The following is a 21,807-nucleotide window of genomic DNA, read 5'->3' on the forward strand; positions in this document are numbered from 1 at the left end:
ACTTGTGAAATACATAACCATGTTCAGAATAGCGTTAAAACATTATTATTAATGATCAACAATTGTTTCTGGAATGTCTGCAGGCTACGATTTCCAAAATATTATTCATACCTGTCTGAGGTAAAGGAAAAAACTGGAATACTGCCCCGCTTCTGGTAGATAGGAGAGGAAAACTGTAATGCAGATAAGAAGAACTGTTGAATCTTGGCCAACCTTCTTGAGCGACTAGTGTAAAAAAAATATTCACAGGCATTAGCTTCAACCAGTACCTTCACTGCAAAGCAGTTTTAAAAAAATGTTTGAGAACTACATTGCTTTCATGATACATTCAGCCAGAGTAGAGCAAAACACATTTGAAGGTAGAGAATACCAAACAGGCTTGCAATGGTGCCATTTATGTGAAGCTCCTCTTACAGTAATTAAAACAGCCTTTAAAGAGCGTTTCTCCAAACTATCCATTCTGGAACTGAGTAAATCTTTAGTACTGACATAGTTGTGAGTAGTAACGAAACAGGGAAGCATGGGTATTGTGGGGGGGGGGGTCCAATTGCAGCTCAAACAAACAAAATTTTGGACCCCCCCAACATCTTGCTAATGTTTAACCACATGAGAATAAGGTTGAAGAGCTTAGTGCAAGGCTGCTGTTTCAAAGGGAGATCAGGGCCTTCTCTGCTCTTTAGGGTTTCTCCATTTACCACATAGAATACTGAAAGGGAAACACCAAATCTGCTGTTTGGTCAACGGTTTGTGGTTTGCTAATGTGACGGCCTTAGTTCAATTCTGCTTATTTGAGGGAATTCACCTCTACCATCTTTTTACCAACATGTTAATGGCATGTTGGAAGGGGGCGAATTATACTCAGTCGGCAACTCTATTGTCAGAGTGAACCCAGGTGTCCTGTTCATTATTGCTAGTGACTTCGATAACGCCATCTTCAGGAATGTAGTCCCCAAATACCATCGGAAGCCTCCTGCTCCACAGAGGGTGGAAACACTCTTGTTACACCACCATCAAGAGCACCTACTGCTCCATTCCTCAGTCTTGTATCAAGCAATCCGATAATCTGTCAGTGCTTCTTTTGCCAGCTTATGCGAGATACCTATTAAGAGAGTAATACACCAGAGGTCTGATGAGGCTTGAGTTGGTGGACTGGTAAATGTTCAAGACCATTTCATCCAGTCTGACTCAGTATCCCTCACATCACCAGTTTTATCAAGAAATATGTTGCCAACTGTGTTCCAACAAAGACAATGAGGATCTATACGAACCAGAAAAGTTGGATAAACAGAGACTGACACTGTCCAGATCCAAGGTTATCAAGGAAGACCCTGTACTGTACAAGGAAATCTCAATCTGCCCTGGATCACCTTGACATTAAAAACACTTCAGAGTACGTTATTCATCAACTACACCTCAGCCTTCAACAGCATACTAAATAAGATCATCCCTAATTTTCTGGATCTTGAGGCCTCCATCTGCAACAGGCTTCTGGATTTCTGAACCACTAGACTCAGTCAGTTAGAATTGGTCATATCATTTCCACCACCCTAACCCTCTACACGGGTGCTCTTGAGCGTTCTGTGCTCAGTCCATTGCTCTGCTTCCTGTACACCCATTCCTGTGTGGTCAAGTACAATGTAACTCAATCTTTCAGTTCGTCGATGAAACCACTGTTGTTGCCTGGATCTCCAACTGGGACAAGAAGTAAGGCAAAGAGATCGAGAACAGTGTTACGGTGTCAGGATAATAACCGAGCTCTTAATGCCAGCAAGAAAAAATAGTTTGTTTTTGATATAAGGAAGTAAGGGGGGGGGGGGGGAGAACACAACCTTGTTCTCATCAGCAGAGTTGCTATAGAGATGGCAGATAGATAAGTTGATAAATTCAAGCTTGTAGGCATCCAATCTAATCTGTTCCCTTTACATCGATACAGTGATCGAGAAAATGCACCAGCATAATTACTTTCTCAGTAGATTTGGCATGTGTTTCAAGGGAACAGGTTCAAGGATCTGACTAGCAGAACAGAAAAAGCCTCAATTGTCTGTTTGATTACAAATCAGTTTTATTGGCAAGAGAGAACAAAAACAATACTTGTCTTGGTATGTGCGGGGTCCGTTTTACAGCAGCACATCTCTCTCTCTCTCTCTCTCTCTGCCTAGTCCGCGGTGCTGATCGCGACTCAGCCCATCGGTGAACCCCTCTCGGACATGAACTAACTTCTAGCTTACTGGCGCCTGCCTTCTTACAGGTAAGAAATCAGCTGTTGAAACAACCGCCGGTAAGTCCTGGCCAATAGCGCTGCTCCCAAATTCAAACTATAACCAATGGCAGGGGACTGCATCCCAGCCATTCCCCTCCCCCCTTGGGAACAAAGTGCTATCAGCCGCAGAATGGTGCGAAAAGCAATACACAGCGCTACAGACTTAATGCACAAATCAATATACACAACGCTACAGTCTTGGCACGTAAAGGTATTGCACACAGTGCTGCTGGTTTGGTGAGCAAAGGTTTAAACTGAGCGCTGTCTGCTTAGTGTGTGGGAATTTAAACAAAGAGCTGCCGGCTGCAGCGCTACCAGTTCTAAACATAGTGCTACCGGCCACAGCGCTATAGGCTTTAAACATAGTGCTACCAGCCACAGTGCTATGGGCTTTAAACATAGTGCTACCAGCCAGAGTGTTACGGCCTTTAAACAAAGAGCTACCGGCCACAGTGCTATGGGCTTTAAACAAAGAGCTACCAGCCACAGTGCTATGGGCTTTAAACATAACGCTACCAGCCAAGTGCTATGGGCTTTAAACAAAGAGCTACCGGCCACAGCGCTACGGGCTTTAAACAATAGACAATAGACAATAGACAATAGGTGCAGGAGTAGGCCATTCAGCCCTTCGAGCCAGCACCGCCATTCAATGCGATCATGGCTGATCACTATCAATCAGTACCCCGTTCCTGCCTTCTCCCCATACCCCCTCACTCCGCTATCCTTAAGAGCTCTATCCAGCTCTCTCTTGAAAGCATCCAACGAACTGGCCTCCACTGCCTTCTGAGGCAGAGAATTCCACACCTTCACCACCCTCTGACTGAAAAAGTTCTTCCTCATCTCCGTTCTAAATGGCCTACCCCTTATTCTCAAACTGTGGCCCCTTGTTCTGGACTCCCCCAACATTGGGAACATGTTATCTGCCTCTAATGTGTCCAATCCCCTAATTATCTTATATGTTTCAATAAGATCCCCCCTCATCCTTCTAAATTCCAGTGTATACAAGCCCAATCGCTCCAGCCTTTCAACATACGACAGTCCCGCCATTCCGGGAATTAATCTAGTGAACCTACGCTGCACACCCTCCATAGCAAGAATATCCTTCCTCAAATTTGGAGACCAAAACTGCACACAGTACTCCAGGTGCGGTCTCACCAGGGCCCGGTACAACTGTAGAAGGACCTCTTTGCTCCTATACTCAACTCCTCTTGTTACGAAGGCCAACATTCCATTGGCTTTCTTCACTGCCTGCTGAACCTGCATGCTTCCTTTCATTGACTGATGCACTAGGACACCCAGATCTCGTTGAACTCCCCCTCCTCCTAACTTGACACCATTCAGATAATAATCTGCCTTTCTATTCTTACTTCCAAAGTGAATAACCTCACACTTATCTACATTAAACTGCATCTGCCATGTATCCGCCCACTCACACAACCTGTCCAGGTCACCCTGCAGCCTTATTGCATCTTCCTCACAATTCACACTACCCCCCAACTTAGTATCATCTGCAAATTTGCTAATGGTACTTTTAATCCCTTCGTCTAAGTCATTAATGTATATCGTAAATAGCTGGGGTCCCAGCACCGAACCTTGCGGTACCCCACTGGTCACTGCCTGCCATTCCGAAAGGGACCCATTTATCCCCACTCTTTGCTTTCTGTCTGTTAACCAATTTTCTATCCATGTCAGTACCCTACCCCCAATACCATGTGCCCTAATTTTGCCCACTAATCTCCTATGTGGGACCTTGTCGAAGGCTTTCTGAAAGTCGAGGTACACCACATCCACTGACTCTCCCTTGTCAATTTTCCTAGTTACATCCTCAAAAAATTCCAGTAGATTTGTCAAGCATGATTTCCCCTTCGTAAATCCATGCTGACTCGGAACGATCCCGTTACTGCTATCCAAATGCTCAGCAATTTCGTCTTTTATAATTGACTCCAGCATTTTCCCCACCACTGATGTCAGACTAACTGGTCTATAATTACCCGTTTTCTCTCTCCCTCCTTTCTTAAAAAGTGGGATAACATTTGCTATCCTCCAATCCACAGGAACTGATCCTGAATCTATAGAACATTGAAAAATGATCTCCAATGCTTCCACTATTTCTAGAGCCACCTCCTTAAGTACTCTGGGATGCAGACCATCAGGCCCTGGGGATTTATCAGCCTTCAGTCCCCTCAGTCTACCCAAAACCATTTCCTGCCTAATGTGGATTTCCTTCAGTTCCTCCATCACCCTAGGTTCTCCAGCCCCTAGAACATTTGGGAGATTGTGTGTATCTTCCTCAGTGAAGACAGATCCAAAGTAACGGTTTAACTCGTCTGCCATTTCTTTGTTCCCCATAATAAATTCCCCTGCTTCTGTCTTCAAGGGACCCACATTTGCCTTGACTATTTTTTTCCTCTTCACGTACCTAAAAAAACTTTTGCTATCCTCCTTTATATTATTGGCTAGTTTACCCTCGTACCTCATCTTTTCTCCTCGTATTGCCTTTTTAGTTAACTTTTGTTGCTCTTTAAAAGAGTCCCAATCCTCTGTCTTCCCACTCTTCTTTGCTATGTTATACTTCCTCTCCTTAATTTTTATGCTGTCCCTGACTTCCCTTGTCAGCCACAGGTGTCTCTTACTCCCCTTAGAGTCTTTCCACCTCTTTGGAATAAATTGATCCTGCAACCTCTGCATTATTCCCAGGAATACCTGCCATTGCTGTTCTACCGTCTTCCCTGCTAGGGCCTCCTTCCAATCAATTTTGGCCAGCTCCCGCCTCATGCCTCTGTAATCCCCTTTGCTATACTGTAATACCGACACTTCCGATTTTCCCTTCTGCCTTTCCATTTGCAGAGTAAAACTTATCATGTTGTGATCACTGCCTCCTAATGGCTCTTTTACCTCTAGTCCCCTTATCAGATCAGGATCATTACACAACACTAAATCCAGAATTGCCTTCTCCCTGGTAGGCTCCAGTACAAGCTGTTCTAAGAATCCATCTCGAAGGCACTCTACAAACTCTCTTTCCTGGGGTCCATTTCCAACCTGATTTTCCCAGTCTACCTGCATGTTGAAATCTCCCATAACCACCGTAGCATTACATTTTTGACATGCCAATTTTATCTCCTGATTTAACTTGCACCCTAAGTCGAGGCTACTGTTTGGGGGCCTATAGATAACTCCCATTAGGGTCTTTTTACCCTTACAATTTCTCATTTCTATCCATACTGATTCAACATCTCCTGATTCTATGTCACCCCTTGCAAGGGAATGAATATCATTCCTTACCATCAGAGCAACCCCACCCCCTCTGCCCACCTGTCTGTCTTTTCTATACGTTGTGTACCCCTGAATATTCAGTTCCCAGCCCTGGTCCTCTTGTAGCCATGTCTCAGTGATCCCTACAACATCATACTTGCCCATGACTAACTGAGCCTCAAGCTCATCCACTTTATTTTTTATACTACGCGCATTTAAGTACAACACTTTAACTTCTGTATTTACCTCCCCTCTCACATCGTTCACAATTGGCCCTGCCCTTAATTTCTTTTCCGCTCTAGAACTTCTGTTCCCATTCTTCCGAGAGTCTTTTGCAATATCTCCTGTATTCCCTTTTACCTCATCTTCATATTCACAATTTGTTAACCCCTCCCCCCCACTACTTAGTTTAAAGCCACAGGTGTCACACTAGCAAACCTGCCTGCCAGAATGTTTGTCCCCCTGCTGTTAAGATGCAACCCGTCCCTTTTGTACAAGTCACCCCTAGCCCAGAAGAGATCCCAGTGGTCCAGAAATCTAAATCCCTGCTCTCTGCACCAGTCCCTCAGCCATAAATTCATACCCTCTATCTCTCTGTTCCTGGCCTCACCAGCACGAGGTACCGGTAGCAGTCCAGAGATAACCACCTTCGACGTCCTACTTCTCAGCGTTTTTCCCAACTCTCTAAACATAGTGCTACTGGCCATAGCGCTATGGGCTTTAAACATAGTGCTACTGGCCATAGCGCTATGGGCTTTAAACAAAGAGCTACCAGCCAAGTGCTATGGGCTTTAAACAAAGAGCTACCAGCCACAGTGCTATGGGCTTTAAACAAAGAGCTACCAGCCACAGTGCTATGGGCTTTAAACATAGCGCTACTGGCCACAGCGTTACGGGCTTTAAACATAGCACTACCAGCCACAGTGCTATGGGCTTTAAACATAGGGCTATGGCACAGCACTATGGGTCACAGATTGTTCGGGCAAAATTCTTGTATAACAGCATGTCCCTGAGGATTCTCTCATACCTCTACAGATGCACCATAGAAAGTATTCTGACGGTATACAGTATTCTGTATTCTATACATGACCAATTGAATCTGCAGAGAAGGGTAAGCACAGCCCAGTCGATCACAGGGTCATAACTTCCTTACATCCAGTCCATCTTCATGGTGTGCTGCATCAGGAAGGCTCTAAGTATCACCAAGGATGATACTTGTCTCTCTTCTACATTTTGGGAGAAGATGCAGGAGCTCGAAAGCCTGGATATCACGACTTAAAACAGCTTCTTCACCACTGATATCAAACTCCTGAATCAATTACCTCTTTCACACCCACCTTCTCAGAGATTCTATTACATACTTATTCTTAATTCTACCTCATTCGGTTATTCCATTATTACACCTTAATATTCTTTAGCCCTATTAGGATTTTACATTACAATCTTGCAGGTCAATATGGAATTACATTGCACCTTGGTGTGTATGGCAATAAACTATTCTAATCATTTATCAAATCAATAAATTTTGATTGGATGTTCAACACTTGAGTCAGAATAGTATAAAAATATACAAATGATTCAATATGCAAATTGAAGTGGGTAAAAGCTGAATTTCAAATGGGATGAAATCAGGAAAACTTAAAATTTTACATTTGGGCAAGTTAAACTCTCAGCATAAATGGTGTTTTCAAAATGTCTTTCGCAATTCTAACACCTAATATGAAGCATACTGTCCCACTTACCGCAAATGGATCAGCTTGCTCCCAGGAGATCGGTGCTCCCCAAGATGAAGGGCGCATTTTTTCAGGTAGAGATTCTGGCACAGCCACCAATATGAAGCAAATATCCAGCAAAGCAATTGCTGTGGCAAGAATAACCACGAGATTGTCCCCATAAATTCCACCAAGGTATGCACCAATGGCTGGGCTAGTAACCAAGCTTGCAGCAAATGTGGCTGAAACCTGGAAATAATAAAGATGAGAAAACTTTGTGCAATTTAAAACACTAATTTATCTCAAGAGTAAGATGCCATGTTTGAGATCATCAAGTGAGCCATTCAACCGATCTGGGGCTTTAAAAATCATTAGTCTGATCATACAGTAATTCCAAGATTACTTCCTTTATCTTTAATGAGTTATTCTGGATAACTAAAAAGGCGCCGTTTATTTTCAATTTTTGAAAATATTTCAAAAGATTCAGATTAAAATAAACAGATTGCTAAACTTATGAACTATCTGAGCCAGCATGACAAATTGAGAATGAAGTTGAAGAGATTAAAGTAATAGACAAGATTATGGGAGTGGCAGAGAAGCCATCAAAATAGAAATTCTTCCTCTGATTAGATAAGGATGAACAGAATTAAACAAGAGAGCCCAAAGTTAGACCATGGAACAATTTGATAGAAACCAAAGAGACTGTAGCATCTCTGGAGCACATGACAGGTGACGTTTCAGGTTGATCTCTGAAATGTTACCTATTTATGTCCTCCAGAAATGCTATCTGACCTGCTGAGTTACTCCAGCACTTTGTGTCCATCTTCGGTATACACCAGCATCTGCAGTGTCTTTCTACACAATTTATAGCTATGGCCTGTGCAGCGCAATGAGCAATTCAACTGGAAACATGGTGCCACATTATTGGGAGTCATTCCTGAACATCTAATATTCTAAATAGAATTTTCAATTTTCTACCAAATATTAAACAATTTTCCTCTTGGTGTCGTGAATTAAATTAGTTTTGTATAATAATTCATTTTATTTACCAGTCCATAGGCCATACTTCTTTCATGTTCCTGTGTTATGTCTGCCACATACGCAAATACCACAGAGAAGGTTACAGCAAATACTCCAGATACAGAGATCACAGCAAAATACCACCTAAGAAAAAAAAAAAGAATTAGACTATTGACATCATTTTTTTAAAAAAAGAAAAGAAATATTATTCATTGGCAGGATTACTAATGTATAGAAAGTTTAGTACAAATGGATGCGAGGGGGAAGTCTAAAATTATTTCTTAAAAGGTGATTGGAGAAACACTTGGAAAGAAAATAGCAAATGGCAGTAGGGTAAAAGTAGATTGCATGCGAGTCATACAGAATGGAAACAGGCCCTTCACCCCAACCTGCCTATGTTGACAAAGATGTCCAATCTTCACTAGTTCCACCTGCCTGTGTTTGACCCATATCCCACTAAACATTTCCTATCAAAGTACTTGTCCAAATGTCTTTCAAATGCTGCTATAGCACCAGCCTCAACTACCTCCTCTGGAAGCTCGTTCCATATACCACCACCCTCTGCAAGAAAAAGTTGTCCCTCAGGTTTCAATTAAATCTTCCATCCCTCACCCTAAACCTATGTCCTCTGGTTCTTGACTCCACAACTCGGGGTAAAAGGCTCTGTGCATATACCTTATCTATACTCCTCATGGTCATATACACCTCTGTAAGATCACCCCTCAACCTCCTGCGCTTCAATAAATAAAGTGCAAACTTCTGCAACCTTTGCCTCTAGCTTTGCCACTCAAGTCCTGGCAACATCCTTGTAAATCTTCACTGCACTCTTCCCAGATTAACAACATCTTTCCCATAGGAGGGTGACCAAAACTGAGCATAACACTCCAAATGTGGCCTCACCACTGTCTTGCACAACTGTTATATAACATCCCAACTTTTATACCCAGTACCCTGACTGATGATGGCCAATGTGCTGTGCCGGAAGGCTTTTCGACTACTCTATCTACATCTGAAAGCAGTTTCATTGAACTGTGCACCTGCAATTCTCAATCCCTCTGTAGCACTCTTAACTGACTGAAATCTAGCACTGTCTAAATTGTCCAAACAGTCTAAACTACCTAAAGGGAATTTAGGATTACCTTTGCCGGACAGGCTGCTGTAGCTTCTTATCACCATCTTGAACAATTGGGATTGAGAAATAAATACCGAACTTCTGTTTCTAAACTTTCTGTGTAATCAACTCAAGTTATTCATCTCTGCTGAATAAAATTGGATCCCTTCATTTATTTAGAAGGGATGTCTGGTGAATGAATGGGTCCATGACATAATTTCTTAAAATCATAAAATTTAGCACTGGAAAGGAAAAGGAAGCCTTTCAGCCTATGAGAGCCTGCCATTCATTGACAGGTCCTGCCCTGGTTTGACTTCACAAAAAGCCACACCTCTCATTTACCTGCATTAAACTCCATTAACCATTCCTCAGCCCACTTGACCAAGTGATCAAGACCCTGCTGTAATTTTTTATAACCATTTTCATTATCTACAAAACCATCCATTTTAGCATCAACTGCAAATTTAGCAATTATGCCATGTACATTCTCATCCAAATCATTGAGATAAACCAAAAAACAAAAATTGGCCCAACACCAATCTCTGATGCACACCACTAATCACAGGCTTCCTGTCCAAAATACAATCTTCCACCATCACCATCTGCCTCCTTCCACAAAGTCAATTTTCTATCCAGTCAGCTTGTTCTCCCTGGATCGCAAGTGATCTAACCTTCCAGAGTAGCCTACCATGCAGAACCTTATCAATGATAGAGATGGCACTGGCTCTCATGGGCTGAAAGGCTTCCTTTTCCTTTCTGGTGCTAAATTTTATGATTGTAAGAAATTATGTCATGGACCCGTTCATTTACCAGACATCCCTTCTAAATAAATGAAGGGATACGACTTTATTCAGCAGAGATGGACAACTACAGTTGATTGTGCAGGAGCGTTTGAAACAGTTCAGTATTTATTTCTCAACCCCAATTGGTCAAGATGGTGATAGGAAGTTACAGCAGCCTGTCCGGCAACAGTAATCCTAAATTTCCTTTAGGTAGGTAGTTTTTAGATAGATTTAGTCAGTTGAGAGTGCTGCTTATTGTGAACTTGCAGGTACTTCTCGTCCCATTGATGTTTTGGCTTTGCCCTTCCAGCAAGTTAAGTTTGCAACGTCAGCCTTTTACCTTCACCATACTTACCATGGACTAATTTTCATTAAAGGAATAGGAGCACAAGTGAAAAAGACGGTCAGCAACAGAAAAGATTTTCGACCCCAAACATCTGAAAGCGCACCTATTAAGGGTGCACTCAAAAACGACAGCAATCCCTGTAGAAAACAAACATAGACCTTTGTATCAATATGTTTCATTTTCTTTACATGGAAAATTAAAGAAATTACATTTGACGCCACCTCGGGGAACTGTACGAGAAAAGCTTTTCCTATTTAGTTTAGAGATAATGTGGAAACAGGTCCTTCGGCCCACCAAGTCCACCCCGACCATCGATCACCACACTACACTCGTTCCATGTTATCCCATTTTTCACATCCTACACACGAGGGGCAATTTACAGAAGTCAATTAACCTACAAACCTGCAAGGCTTTGGAATGCGGGTGGAAACTAGAGAAATGCAAATTCACAGGGAGAAATGCAAATTCCGTATAGGCAGCACCCATGATCAAGATCAAATCCGGGTCTCTGGCACTGTAAGGCAGAAGCTCCACCCTGCACCACTATGCCGTATTCTTGAAGTTATTGCAACAACAAATAATTCTAACCAACAATAACAAGTAAACTATATTTAAAGTTGCTACTTTTGGTATAACCAAAAGAAATGTAATTATTTATTACAAATCATTCCGCAGTTTACGAATGCCTGACTTATGTAGAGTCCATACATTGAAACAAGCAATGGGGAGACCAGCAGGACAGATTTGCTCGCTGCTGCTGGCCACTGTTCTTGAAATCAGCTGAAATTTTGCCAACCAAACCCAGAAAAAAATACATTTTGGTTAACATGCGCAAGTCCATTTTACTATCTAGAGACACGCTGTCTGGGCCAGCAGCAGTGTCCTTGTTGAGACCACCAATAGCATTTAAAAGAGCTGGAGTCAATCAGCAGGTCAGGTTGCATTGGTGGAGCAAATGGATAGGCAATGATTGGGTCAGTTATTCAGATTGATTGTAATAGGATGGAGAAAGCTGGAAAAAAGTTGGGGGCAGAACACAGCCTGGCAAGTGGTAGTAGGAGACAGGTGAAGGGGGGTTTGAAAGGCTAGAGTTGAAAGGGAGACAAAAGGGTTTCAGATAAGGATTGAAGAGGAATGAAATGTAAAGCTGGAGGGATATAATAATAATAATGCATTTTATTTATATAGCGCTTTTCATATACTCAAAGACGCTTTACAGAGATTTTGAGAACATAGGGAAATGAATAAATAGATAAATAAGTAAATAAATAAATGAACAGAGAAAGGAGACAGAAGGTGAGATGACCTTCAGTGGTTGAAGGCAGTACTGAACAGGTGAGACTTCAGCGATGTTTTGAATGTGGTGAGTGTGGAGGAGTCTCTAACGGTTTGGGGTAGTGAGTTCCATAGGGTGGGAGCAGCGATGGAGAAAGCCCTGTCCCCCCAGGATCTGAGTTTGGTCCGGATGTGGGGGGATAGGAGATTGGCAGCGGCAGAGCGGAGGGTGCAGGTGGGAGTGTGCCTGTGGAGGAGGTCGGTCAGGTAGGATGGGGCCAGGTTATGGAGGGCTTTGTAGGTTATGAGGAGGATTTTGTACTGGATTCTCTGGGGGATGGGGAGCCAGTGGAGTTTATAAAGGACGGGGGTGATATGGTCACGGATCGAGGTGTGTGTGTGAGTAGACGGGCAGCGGATATGTGGAAGGGGACAGGATAGTGGGAGAAATAATGGGTGCACACTGGGTGGGGCTCACAGGAAAGAAAGAGGAGGGGGTGGTTCTTTCTCAGAATTGGAGAATTCAATGTACCTAACGTTGGGTTGTAAGCTACCCAAGCAGATTATGAGGTACTGTTCCTCCAGTTTGCACGTGGCCTCACTCTGTCAGTGGAGAAAGGCCCAGGACAGAAAGGTCAACATGGGAATAGGAAGGAGAGTTAAAATGGTTAGCAACTGGGAGATCCAGCTTGCCTTCTTGGATCTTTTATAGCATTTAAAACTTTAGCTGCAGTAAAATCTTTAAAAATATCTTATTGGCCCCAGATGGGCTCACGTTGAATTTGTTAAAAACACCTTTGTAATGAAGAATAACAAAACAAAATTTTAAATGTGTCTCCAGGCTATCTATTCCCAACTCTACAGGCATTTTCAGCTGCGTGGGAACTTGGTTTGTGGCCACATTTCTGACTTGCAAAATGTTTGGGGTACAAACAGTTCTCAGGAATGGAACTTTGTGTAACCCAGGTAAGACACTCCAAAGACGTGCAGGTTTGTAGGTTAATTGGCTGGGTAAATGTAAAAATTGTCCCTAGTGGGTGTAGGATAGTGTTAATGTACGGGGATCACTGGGCGGCACGGACTTGGTGGGCCGAAAAGGCCTGTTTCCGGCTGTATGTATATGATATGATATGATATGACCTGTATGTAGTTTCATTCTTGTAATTTAAAAAAAAAATCAAGAACACAACTCTTAATTTTGCAATTATCTTTGCCAAAAAAGGAACAATTTATCAAATTCCTGACAAATTTACAAAAGTCCAGTCTTACCTTTACACCCTGGATTAAGCCATTCATCAAGAATGTGTGCTTGGGAAATGTCTCATGCAAGACCTAGGGAATAGGATAAATCGAGATACCATCACAATGTTAGCTTATTAGTATAAAAAAACATGTTGACAAGCAACCTGGCCTGCTCATCACCTTTGCAGAAAATTAGAATTTTTATCCAGTTATTATACTGTAATAACAGTGAAAAGAATCTAATAAATTCAGAAATTTGCAGATTAATTTTACACCCACAGGTTTTAAATACCATATTTTAAACATGCGAGTACCTTCATTTCTTCACTTTCCTTACTGGCTGAGTGCATAAATATGTGGCATAAAAGTCCTGAGTTTAGTCACTTGCTGGTTAACAAGCCTAACTACAGGAAGAGAAACTGCAGATGCTGGAATCTTGAGCATAATACAAAGTGCTGGAGTAACGGGACAGGTCAGGCAGCATCTCTGGAGGAGACGTTTTGGGTCAGGACCCTTCTTCAGACAGGTTGTAATAGGGAGGAGAAAGCTGGAAAGGGGGTGGGAAGTGATCGGAGGCAACAGATGAAAGGGTTTTTGATTGGCAGATGGGTAGTCAGGGGGAAGGTGATCAAGATCAGTGACCCATATGGACATTTGGTGGGCCCAACCTGTGGGCAGCCAGAGAAGTGGTGACCAGTGTGGTGGGCCCGGCCTGGGGACAGCCAGGGAGGTGGTGACCATCATGGTGGGCCCGGCCTGTGGGCAGCCAGGGAGGTGGTGACCATCATGGTGGGCCCAGCCTGTGGGCAGCCAGGGAAGTGGTGACCAGTGTGGTGGGTCAGGCCTGCAGGCAGCCAGGGAGGTGGTGATTGGCATCTGTGGGCTTGACTGGCAGGCACCCGTTTAGGTAGTGACCAGCATCGGTGACATCAGCCTGGGAGGCAGTGTGCTATGGTGCCGATGGCCGTGTCCTCTGGTGGCAATGACCTCGATGTGGAGCAGTAAAATGGAGAAACCCCAAGCTTCACAATTCGCTACTTTTCTATCTTCGAGCTTCACAATTCGCAACTCTTTATCCTTTTGGCTCACACCTGCCTTTTTATTCTGCTCTTTGTTCACCTATTACTGGTCATGTTTTGTCCTGTTCCTCTTCTCTTCCAGGTTTATAAGGTCATAAGGAACAGTAGAATTAAGACATTTCGGCCCATCAAGTCTACACCGCCATTCAATCATGGCTGATCTATGTCTCCTTCCTAATCCCATTCTCCTGCCTTCTCCCCACCACAATTAGTCTGAAGGAGGGTCCGATCCAAAACATCACCTAACCATGTTCTGCAGAGATGCTGCCTGACCCGTGGAGTTACTGCTGCAGTTTGTGTCTTTCTTTGGTAAACCAGCATTTGCAGTTCCTTGTTACTCCCAACTTGGAGGAATTGCTGGGATGGTGAGCAAAACAAAGTGCTGGAGTAACAGGTCAGGCAGGATTTCTGGATGAAATTGGATAGCTACGTTTTTTTGTGGAAAATCTTCGTTAAGACAGATTGGAATTGGGTGGAAGGAAGCTTGAAAAGTGTTGGTGGTGGGGAGGGGGGCGGCGGGGCGGACAAAGCCTGGCAAGGGCCAAACGGATTGAAAAGTTGTGAATTGTGAAACCAGAAGAAGGAATAAAGGGAGGGGATAAATAGGTGCAAGTCCAGGTAAGCAATAGCGAAGAGAGGTTGGGGGTGTGTGTTTGGTAGTCATCTAACATTGGAGAATTCAACGTTCATACCGTTGGGTTGTAAGCTACCCAAGCGGAATACGATGTGCTGTTCCTACAGTTCACCTGTGGCCTCACTCTGGCACTGATGAACATAGTATTCCCTATATGGCCACCTATATATCGGCGAGACCAAGTAACTGTTGCGCCTGAACACGTGCTCAGGTGATCGACTCGGACCAAACCTGTGCTGCGCTTGGCAGGGATACCATCGCCTACGCGCAGGACAGATGGGTGGACACCTGCTTGGACCAGGTCTTAAACAGGATATCGCACACGTATATGATGGACGTGTTTTCCAAACTGGGCTTTGAGGAGGGCTTCTCATCCATGAGATGGATCCAACTGCTCTACACTAATATCTGTAGTGCAATCCAAATCAATGAGTGGGAAATAGATGGTTTCCCCATCCAGTCTGGAGTCAGGGAGGGTTGCCCACTCTCCCTTCAATTGTTTGTGTACGGCGTAGAACCCTTTGTTGAATCCATCAAGAAGGACGCGAGCATAAGCAGAGTGACGTTACCAGGCAGTGGGAACATTCAGTTCAAAACCTTACGGTACACGGACGATGTCTCCATCTTTTGCTCGGATCCACGGTCACCCGCAGATTGATCAGCATCTGCGACCAATTTTAATTGGCATTGGGAGCCAGAGTGAATCGCAGAAAGAGCGAGGGTACGCTCTAGCAACTGGCCTGACCGATCTTCCTGTCTGAAGGTGCTGAGGATCTGGTTCGGAGGGGCGAAATCACCATGAATTGCCTGAACAAGCGGTGACCAAAGTCGGGTGAAAATTGGGACTGTGGAAACGCTGTTCCTTCTCGAATAACTGGAAAAAATCTGGTCATCAGATACAATGGTGTTCTTGGGGCTGCTGTACTTGCTGCAGTGTGGCCCGTCCACCGCTCCTCTGCCTCGGTGGTCTCCCAGGCCGTCCTCCAGTTCTTCTGGGTAGCAAAGATGGAGTGGGTCCGACAGGTCATGATGAACAAGTCGGCAGACAATGGGGGCAAAGGCCTGCCCAACATCAACTTCATTCTGACGGCCGTCTTCGTGTGTGGCTGCATCAGGCTATGAGTAGAGCCAAAGCACATGGGCACTAGGTGTCATTACCTGCTGAGGTGCTACCTGTCCCCTGTGTTGCAAAGGATGGGCTAGCACCGATGCCGCACAATGTGCCACTTAGCTGGACATTTGCCGTTTGTGAAAGAGCTCTTCTAGTACAACACCGTTGACCACAGGTCCATTGGGCATGATCAGCACGTAACATCCTGCGGACACTGCAGGACAAGGACTCGAGGATCGCATAGCATACTGCCTCATCGCCAGAACTCACTGACAAGCATCAGGACCTCGCTTGGCTTTGGTGAGAGGGGCCCTCCCAGTCAAATCCTTCCAGTACAGTCGGAATCGTATTACCGATGCACGCTGCCCTCGAGACGGCTGCTAAGGAGAGGAAACAGTTGCCCACCTCTTTGTAGAGGTGACGCGGGGCGGTGACACGGATTTGCGAACGATTCTTCTCATTCGTTTGGAGAATGATGCAGGTGTCCCTGGCACAGTTCATCCCAAACAACCCCATAACAGAGGGCTCTCCAATTTACAGGCTGTTCCCAGGGATACCAAGTGCTGCTGGAAGATCATTAACGGTACAAAACGCTGTTTCTGAAGCTGCCCGAAACCTGTCCTCCCAGCAGAGTGAGATATCTGTCAGGGAATGTTGCTGATTGGCCCATTCCAGACTGCAGGAGTATGTGTTGAGGGACTTGCTGACTTGGTGCAGCCACTAAAGCTGATCCCATTTACCTATATTTGGCCGATACGTCTCTAAAACTTTGCTATACACGTAACGGTGCAGATGTCTTTTAAATGTTGGACCTGCCTCAATCAGTTCCTCTGGCAACACATTCTATCTACTTTCCACTCTGTATGAAAACGTTGCACCTCAGGTTCCTATTAAAATTTTCCTCTCTCACCTCAAAGCTACTCCCACAAGTTCTCGATTCCCCTTCTCTGTGAAAAAGTCTCCATGCACTCATTTTATCTTTTATTTCCCCTTATGATTTGTCACACACAGACTGCCCAATCTCTCCTTACAACTCAGGCCCTCGAGTGTTGGCAATATGTTCGTAAACCTTTTCTGCATCCTTTCCAGCTTAATATCATCTTTCCTGCAGCAGATTGAATACACTCCCAGTACAGCCTCAATAATTTGAATTTTCACACAATATAATTGAAATGTAATAACTTACCACTAATGTCGGTGCTGTCAGAAGACCCCAAGCAAAGAACTCCAGAAATATTACTATCACCGCATGGTATATACTTGGTGCACCTATTCCTTGAGGCTATGAAAAGAAAATACAAATCATGTAGCATGTTGAATGTTTTAATTAAACCATTGAAATCCACTTACAATTTTGGAACTTAAAGTGTGGTGCCACGTATGAGCAAGTATTCTAAAGTACCCAGCCAATATTCATATAAATTTGAATATGATATGTTTTCTTATTAAGAAGACGCAAAGGCATCCCAATTCACACTAACTATGCTGGCGGAGGAACACTCGACAAGACAGGAGCCGGGAACCGTGTATCAAAAACGGCGAATGTGCAGAGAACGGTTCCAGCAGACGTTGTAGCAACAAGATTTTCGAAGGACGCAGGTCTGGAGTTACTGGATCGCAAGTTAATGAAACACTTAGTAATCGCCAGGCTCACCGAGCGGCGCAGCGGTAGAGTTGCTGCCTTCCAGCTCCAAGTGACCCGGGTTCAAACCTGATTACGAGCGCAGTCTGTACGGACTTTGTACGTTCTCCCTGTGCCCGCGGAGGTTTCCCCGGGTGCTCCGGTTTCCCCCCACACTCCGAAGAGGAGGACGGGTTTGTATAATTCGCTTCTGTATAATTGTAAATTGTCCCTAATGTGTGTTGGGGTAGCGTCGGTGTGCGGGGATCGCTAGTCGGTGCGGACTCGGTGGGCCTGTTTCCGCGCTGTATCTCTAAACTAAATAAAGTGCTCGCCGCTTCACACCAAGCGGCCGGCGCTCAGCCTCAGCCAGAGCGAGAAGCCCCACGGCCAATGTGGCGGCCGAGGGAGCTAGGCCACCGACCGGCCAAATTCTCCCCAACCATCCCCACCGAGCGCCGCTCACCGTGCCGCCGTCCTTGATGATGATCTTCTTGGCCAGCTTGATGCTGCGGTGGAGCCGCTGCTTCTGCTTCTTGCCGGGCATCATGGCGCCGCCGCCGCCACCATGGTGACCGTGTCACCCCACCACCGCCCCGCGTCACACCGCACGCTGCGTAATGCGTCACCCCGCCACCGACCCGCGTCACACCGCACGCTGCGTAATGCGTCACCCCGCTGGTCCAGCACGTGACCTCCCCGTCTTTCCCGGTTCACCCCGCCGCGTCCGACACACGCTGCAGAGACCAAAGATACTAGAGGAGCAAGATAGACCACTCGGCCCTAAAAACCGTAGTAGGTCATGGGTAAATTCCAGCGCCATTTTAGTAAGCAGATTCTGTGTGCTAGACTGGGCAGCGTTCACCAAAGATACTAACTAGAGAAAACAAGATGGAATCGCCTATACTGAAGTGTGTAGGAAAATAACTGCAGATGCTGGTACAAATCGAAGGTATCACAAAATGCTGGAGTAACTCAGCGGGTCAGGCAGCATCTCTGGAGAGAAGGAATGGGTGATGTTTCGGGTCGAGACCCTTCTTCAGACTGATGTAGGATGATGTAGGACCAAAGAAAGGATATAGGCGGAGACAGGAAGACCGTGGGAGAACTGGGAAGGGGGAGGGGAAGAGAGGGACAGAGGAGCTATCTAAAGTTGGAGAAGTTAATGTTCATACCGCTGGGCTGTAAGTTGCCCAAGCAAAATATGAGGTGGAACAGCAAAATACAAAATACTGGGGGAACTGGGTCAGGCAGAATCTGTGGAGAGAATGGACAATGTTTCAGATCGTGCCCTTCTTCACTGATGGAATGTGGGAGGAAAGCTGAAAAAGAGGTGACAATAGGTGCAGGAGTAGACCATTCGGCCCTTCGAGCCAGCACCGCCATTCAACGTGATCATGGCTGATCATTCTCAATCAGTACCCCGTTCCTGCCTTCTCCCCATACCCCCTGACTCCGCTATCCTTAAGAGCTCTATCTAGCTCTCTCTTGAATGCATTCAGAGAATTGGCCTCCACTGCCTTCTGAGGCAGAGAATTCCACAGATTTACAACTCTCTGACTGAAAAAGTTTTTCCTCATCTCCGTTCTAAATGGCCTAGCCCTTATTCTTAAACTGTGGCCCCTGGTTCTGGACTCCCCCAACATTTCTGAACATATTTCCTGCCTCTAACCTCCAACCTCTAACCCCTTAATAATCTTATATGTTTCGATAGGACATGGGACAGAGACTCACTAGTGATAGGTAGATACGGGGATGGGTATTTGACAGAGGGGTGGAGTTACTGACGAAGGCTAGAGGAGAAAAGGAAAGGAGTGAAATGTAAACCCAGAGGGAGGATATGGTTGGAAGGGAACAGGGAGGGATACAAAGAGGGCAGCGGCCTACGGAGGGAGCCGCTGAGCCGGTCACCCGTGGCCGAACGCAAGACCCTGCGGCCTGCAGAGCTTGCCCCAGCTCCTCTGAAGACCAGAGACTGGGAGGATGGAGCTGGCAACAAGGAACATGACGGGCAAGGAGCAAGTCCGGTAGGAGAGGGCCAGGGTCTGCCCTACTGCTCCCTCAAGGTAACTGCGGGAGGCGCCCCTGGGCACAACAATGGACGGGTGAGGAGAGGGACCTCGGTTCGCTGGTCGATCCACATGTCCAAGGAAGGAGATGGCTGGCGGCCCGCAGTACCCTGGCGCTTGCTTGGAACGGGGATTGCCCATAATACGTAACTAAAGCGTGGGCTGGACTTTGAAAATGGCACCAAATCATTTCGCCTCTTGCACACGGTAACAGTAGACTACTTTGGTGCAATTTGCTAATTGGGGATGTGCTTAGGTATGGCAATTTGTACTGGACTGTTTGTAAGAAAATAATTTCACTGTGATTGTACAGCACCATTTTATCCCTTTGATATACAAGGGAAATGGAGACTCGGGGATGTGGACGGGTTGGTTAAGTTTGCAGACCACATCAAAATTGATGGAGTTGCGGACAGTATGGGAGGTTGTCAAAGTACAGTGATATATAGCTCACAACATAAGTGGTGGAGAAATGGCAGATGTTTTAATCCACGTATGTGTGAGGTGATGCATTTTGGGAGGTCAAATGCAAGGGGAAAGTATACAATTAACGGCAAAACCCTTCACAGCATTGATGTACAGAGTTATATTGGGATCCAATTCCATAGCTCCCTGAAAGTGGCAACACAAGTAGACTGACTAGTAAAGAAGGCAGAGGGTATGCCTGCCTTCATCGGTTGGGACATTGAGTGCGAGTGTAAGTGTAGTGACTAATTGCCCTCTAATACCATCAGCCTCATGGGGCACCTTCTCAAAGGTCTTCTGAAAATCCAAGTAAACATCCACTAACTCCTTTGTCTATTCTGCTATTTACTTGCTCAAAGAATTCCAACAGATTTGTCATGCAAGATTACCCCTTAACAAAACCATGCTTACTTTGGCCTATTTCACAATGCTTTCAAATAGGCAGAAACCTGATCCTTATATATTGGAAGAAACATTTAGTATATTTTTATATTATTGGTTACCTTACCTTCAGTATTTCATGTTTTCTCCCCTTATTGCCTTTTTAGTTGCCTTCTGTTGGTTTTTCAAAGCTTACCAATCCTCTAGCTTCCTGATAATCTTTTAGATATTATATGCCTTCTCTTTTAGTTTTACGCTATCTTTGACTTCCTTTGTCAGCCAGTTGCTTCATTCTCCCCTTATAATCTTCCTTCGTTTGGCATGTAAAGATCCTGCGTCTTCCGAATTACTCGGAGAAACTCTTGCCATTGTTGCTTCACCATCTTCCCACTGGGGCCCCTTTCCCCTCATCTTTAGCCAGCTCCTCGCTCATCAGCCTCTAGTTATCTTTACTCAATGGTAATACCGACACATCCAATTTAATCCTCCACCTCTCAAACTACAGCTTGAATTTTATCATATTAAGTTCACTACCTCCTTTTAAGCTGCCTAATCAAATCCAGTTCAACACACACCAATTCCAGAATGGCCTTTTCCCAAGTAGACTTTACCACGAGCTGCTCTAAGAAGCCATCTCAATGGCATTCTACAAATTCCTTCTCTTTGGATCCAGTACTAACCCGATTTTCACAGTCCACCTGCTTGATCGCCCTGAAGCGGTGGGCTCGACCGCTGGCTGCGGGAGCCAAGATCGCCCCGACAACGGAAGATTCGAGTGCCCCGACCGCGGGAGAACAAAAGGAGGAAGATTGAACTTTTTTTGCCTTCCATCACAGTGAGGAATGTGGGGGAGTCACTGTGGTGAATGTTAATGTTCATGTTAAAATTTTATTTGGGTGTCTTGTTGCTCTTTATTGATATGACAGTATTGCAAATCAAATTCCTCGTATGTTGCAAAACATATTTTGGCTAATAAATTATGAATATGATTGATTATTGAAATCCCCATGACCACTGTAACATTGCCTTTCTTACATGCCGATTGTATCTCCTGATGTAATTTGTACCCTACATCATAGCAACTGTTCAGAGGCCCGTATATAACTAGCATCAGTGTCTTTACACCCATGCAGTTTCTTAACTCAAGCCACAAGCATTCTACATCTTCTGATCCTGTCATCCCTTGCTAAGGATTGAGTTTCATTCCTTACCAGCAGAACCACTCCACCTCCTCTGCCCACCTGCCTGTCTTTTTGATAGGATGTGTATCCTTGGATGTTCAGCTCCCAGCTCTGATCCTCTTTTTGCCCACCACGTTATACTTACCAATTTATAACTGTGCTATAAACTCATTCACCTGGTGCTGTATATTGCGGGCATTCAAAGATAATCTTTAGTTCAGTATTCATCACCCGTCTTCTCAAAGTTGTCCCCATTTTGCCTGACC

General features: G+C 44.9%; 1 protein-coding gene across 1 annotated transcript in view; it reads right to left on the reverse strand.

Annotated features, from left to right (window-relative positions):
• The window catches only part of LOC144597917 (hippocampus abundant transcript 1 protein), a 30,437-nt gene extending 12,392 nt beyond the window's left edge, over positions 1-18,045 (reverse strand). The window contains exons 1-7 of the mRNA XM_078407708.1: positions 17,912-18,045; positions 17,011-17,106; positions 13,028-13,090; positions 10,493-10,620; positions 8,274-8,388; positions 7,255-7,473; positions 112-225 (exon numbers count right to left, since the gene is read on the reverse strand). Of these exons, the coding sequence (XP_078263834.1) occupies positions 112-225; positions 7,255-7,473; positions 8,274-8,388; positions 10,493-10,620; positions 13,028-13,090; positions 17,011-17,106; positions 17,912-17,995 (819 nt within the window). The 5' untranslated portion in view covers positions 17,996-18,045. The remainder of the gene's footprint in view (positions 1-111; positions 226-7,254; positions 7,474-8,273; positions 8,389-10,492; positions 10,621-13,027; positions 13,091-17,010; positions 17,107-17,911) is intronic.
• Between the last annotated feature and the right edge of the window lie 3,762 nt (positions 18,046-21,807).

This window comes from Rhinoraja longicauda, chromosome 11, assembly GCF_053455715.1.
Source record: "Rhinoraja longicauda isolate Sanriku21f chromosome 11, sRhiLon1.1, whole genome shotgun sequence".
NCBI classification, from domain to species: domain Eukaryota; kingdom Metazoa; phylum Chordata; class Chondrichthyes; order Rajiformes; family Arhynchobatidae; genus Rhinoraja; species Rhinoraja longicauda.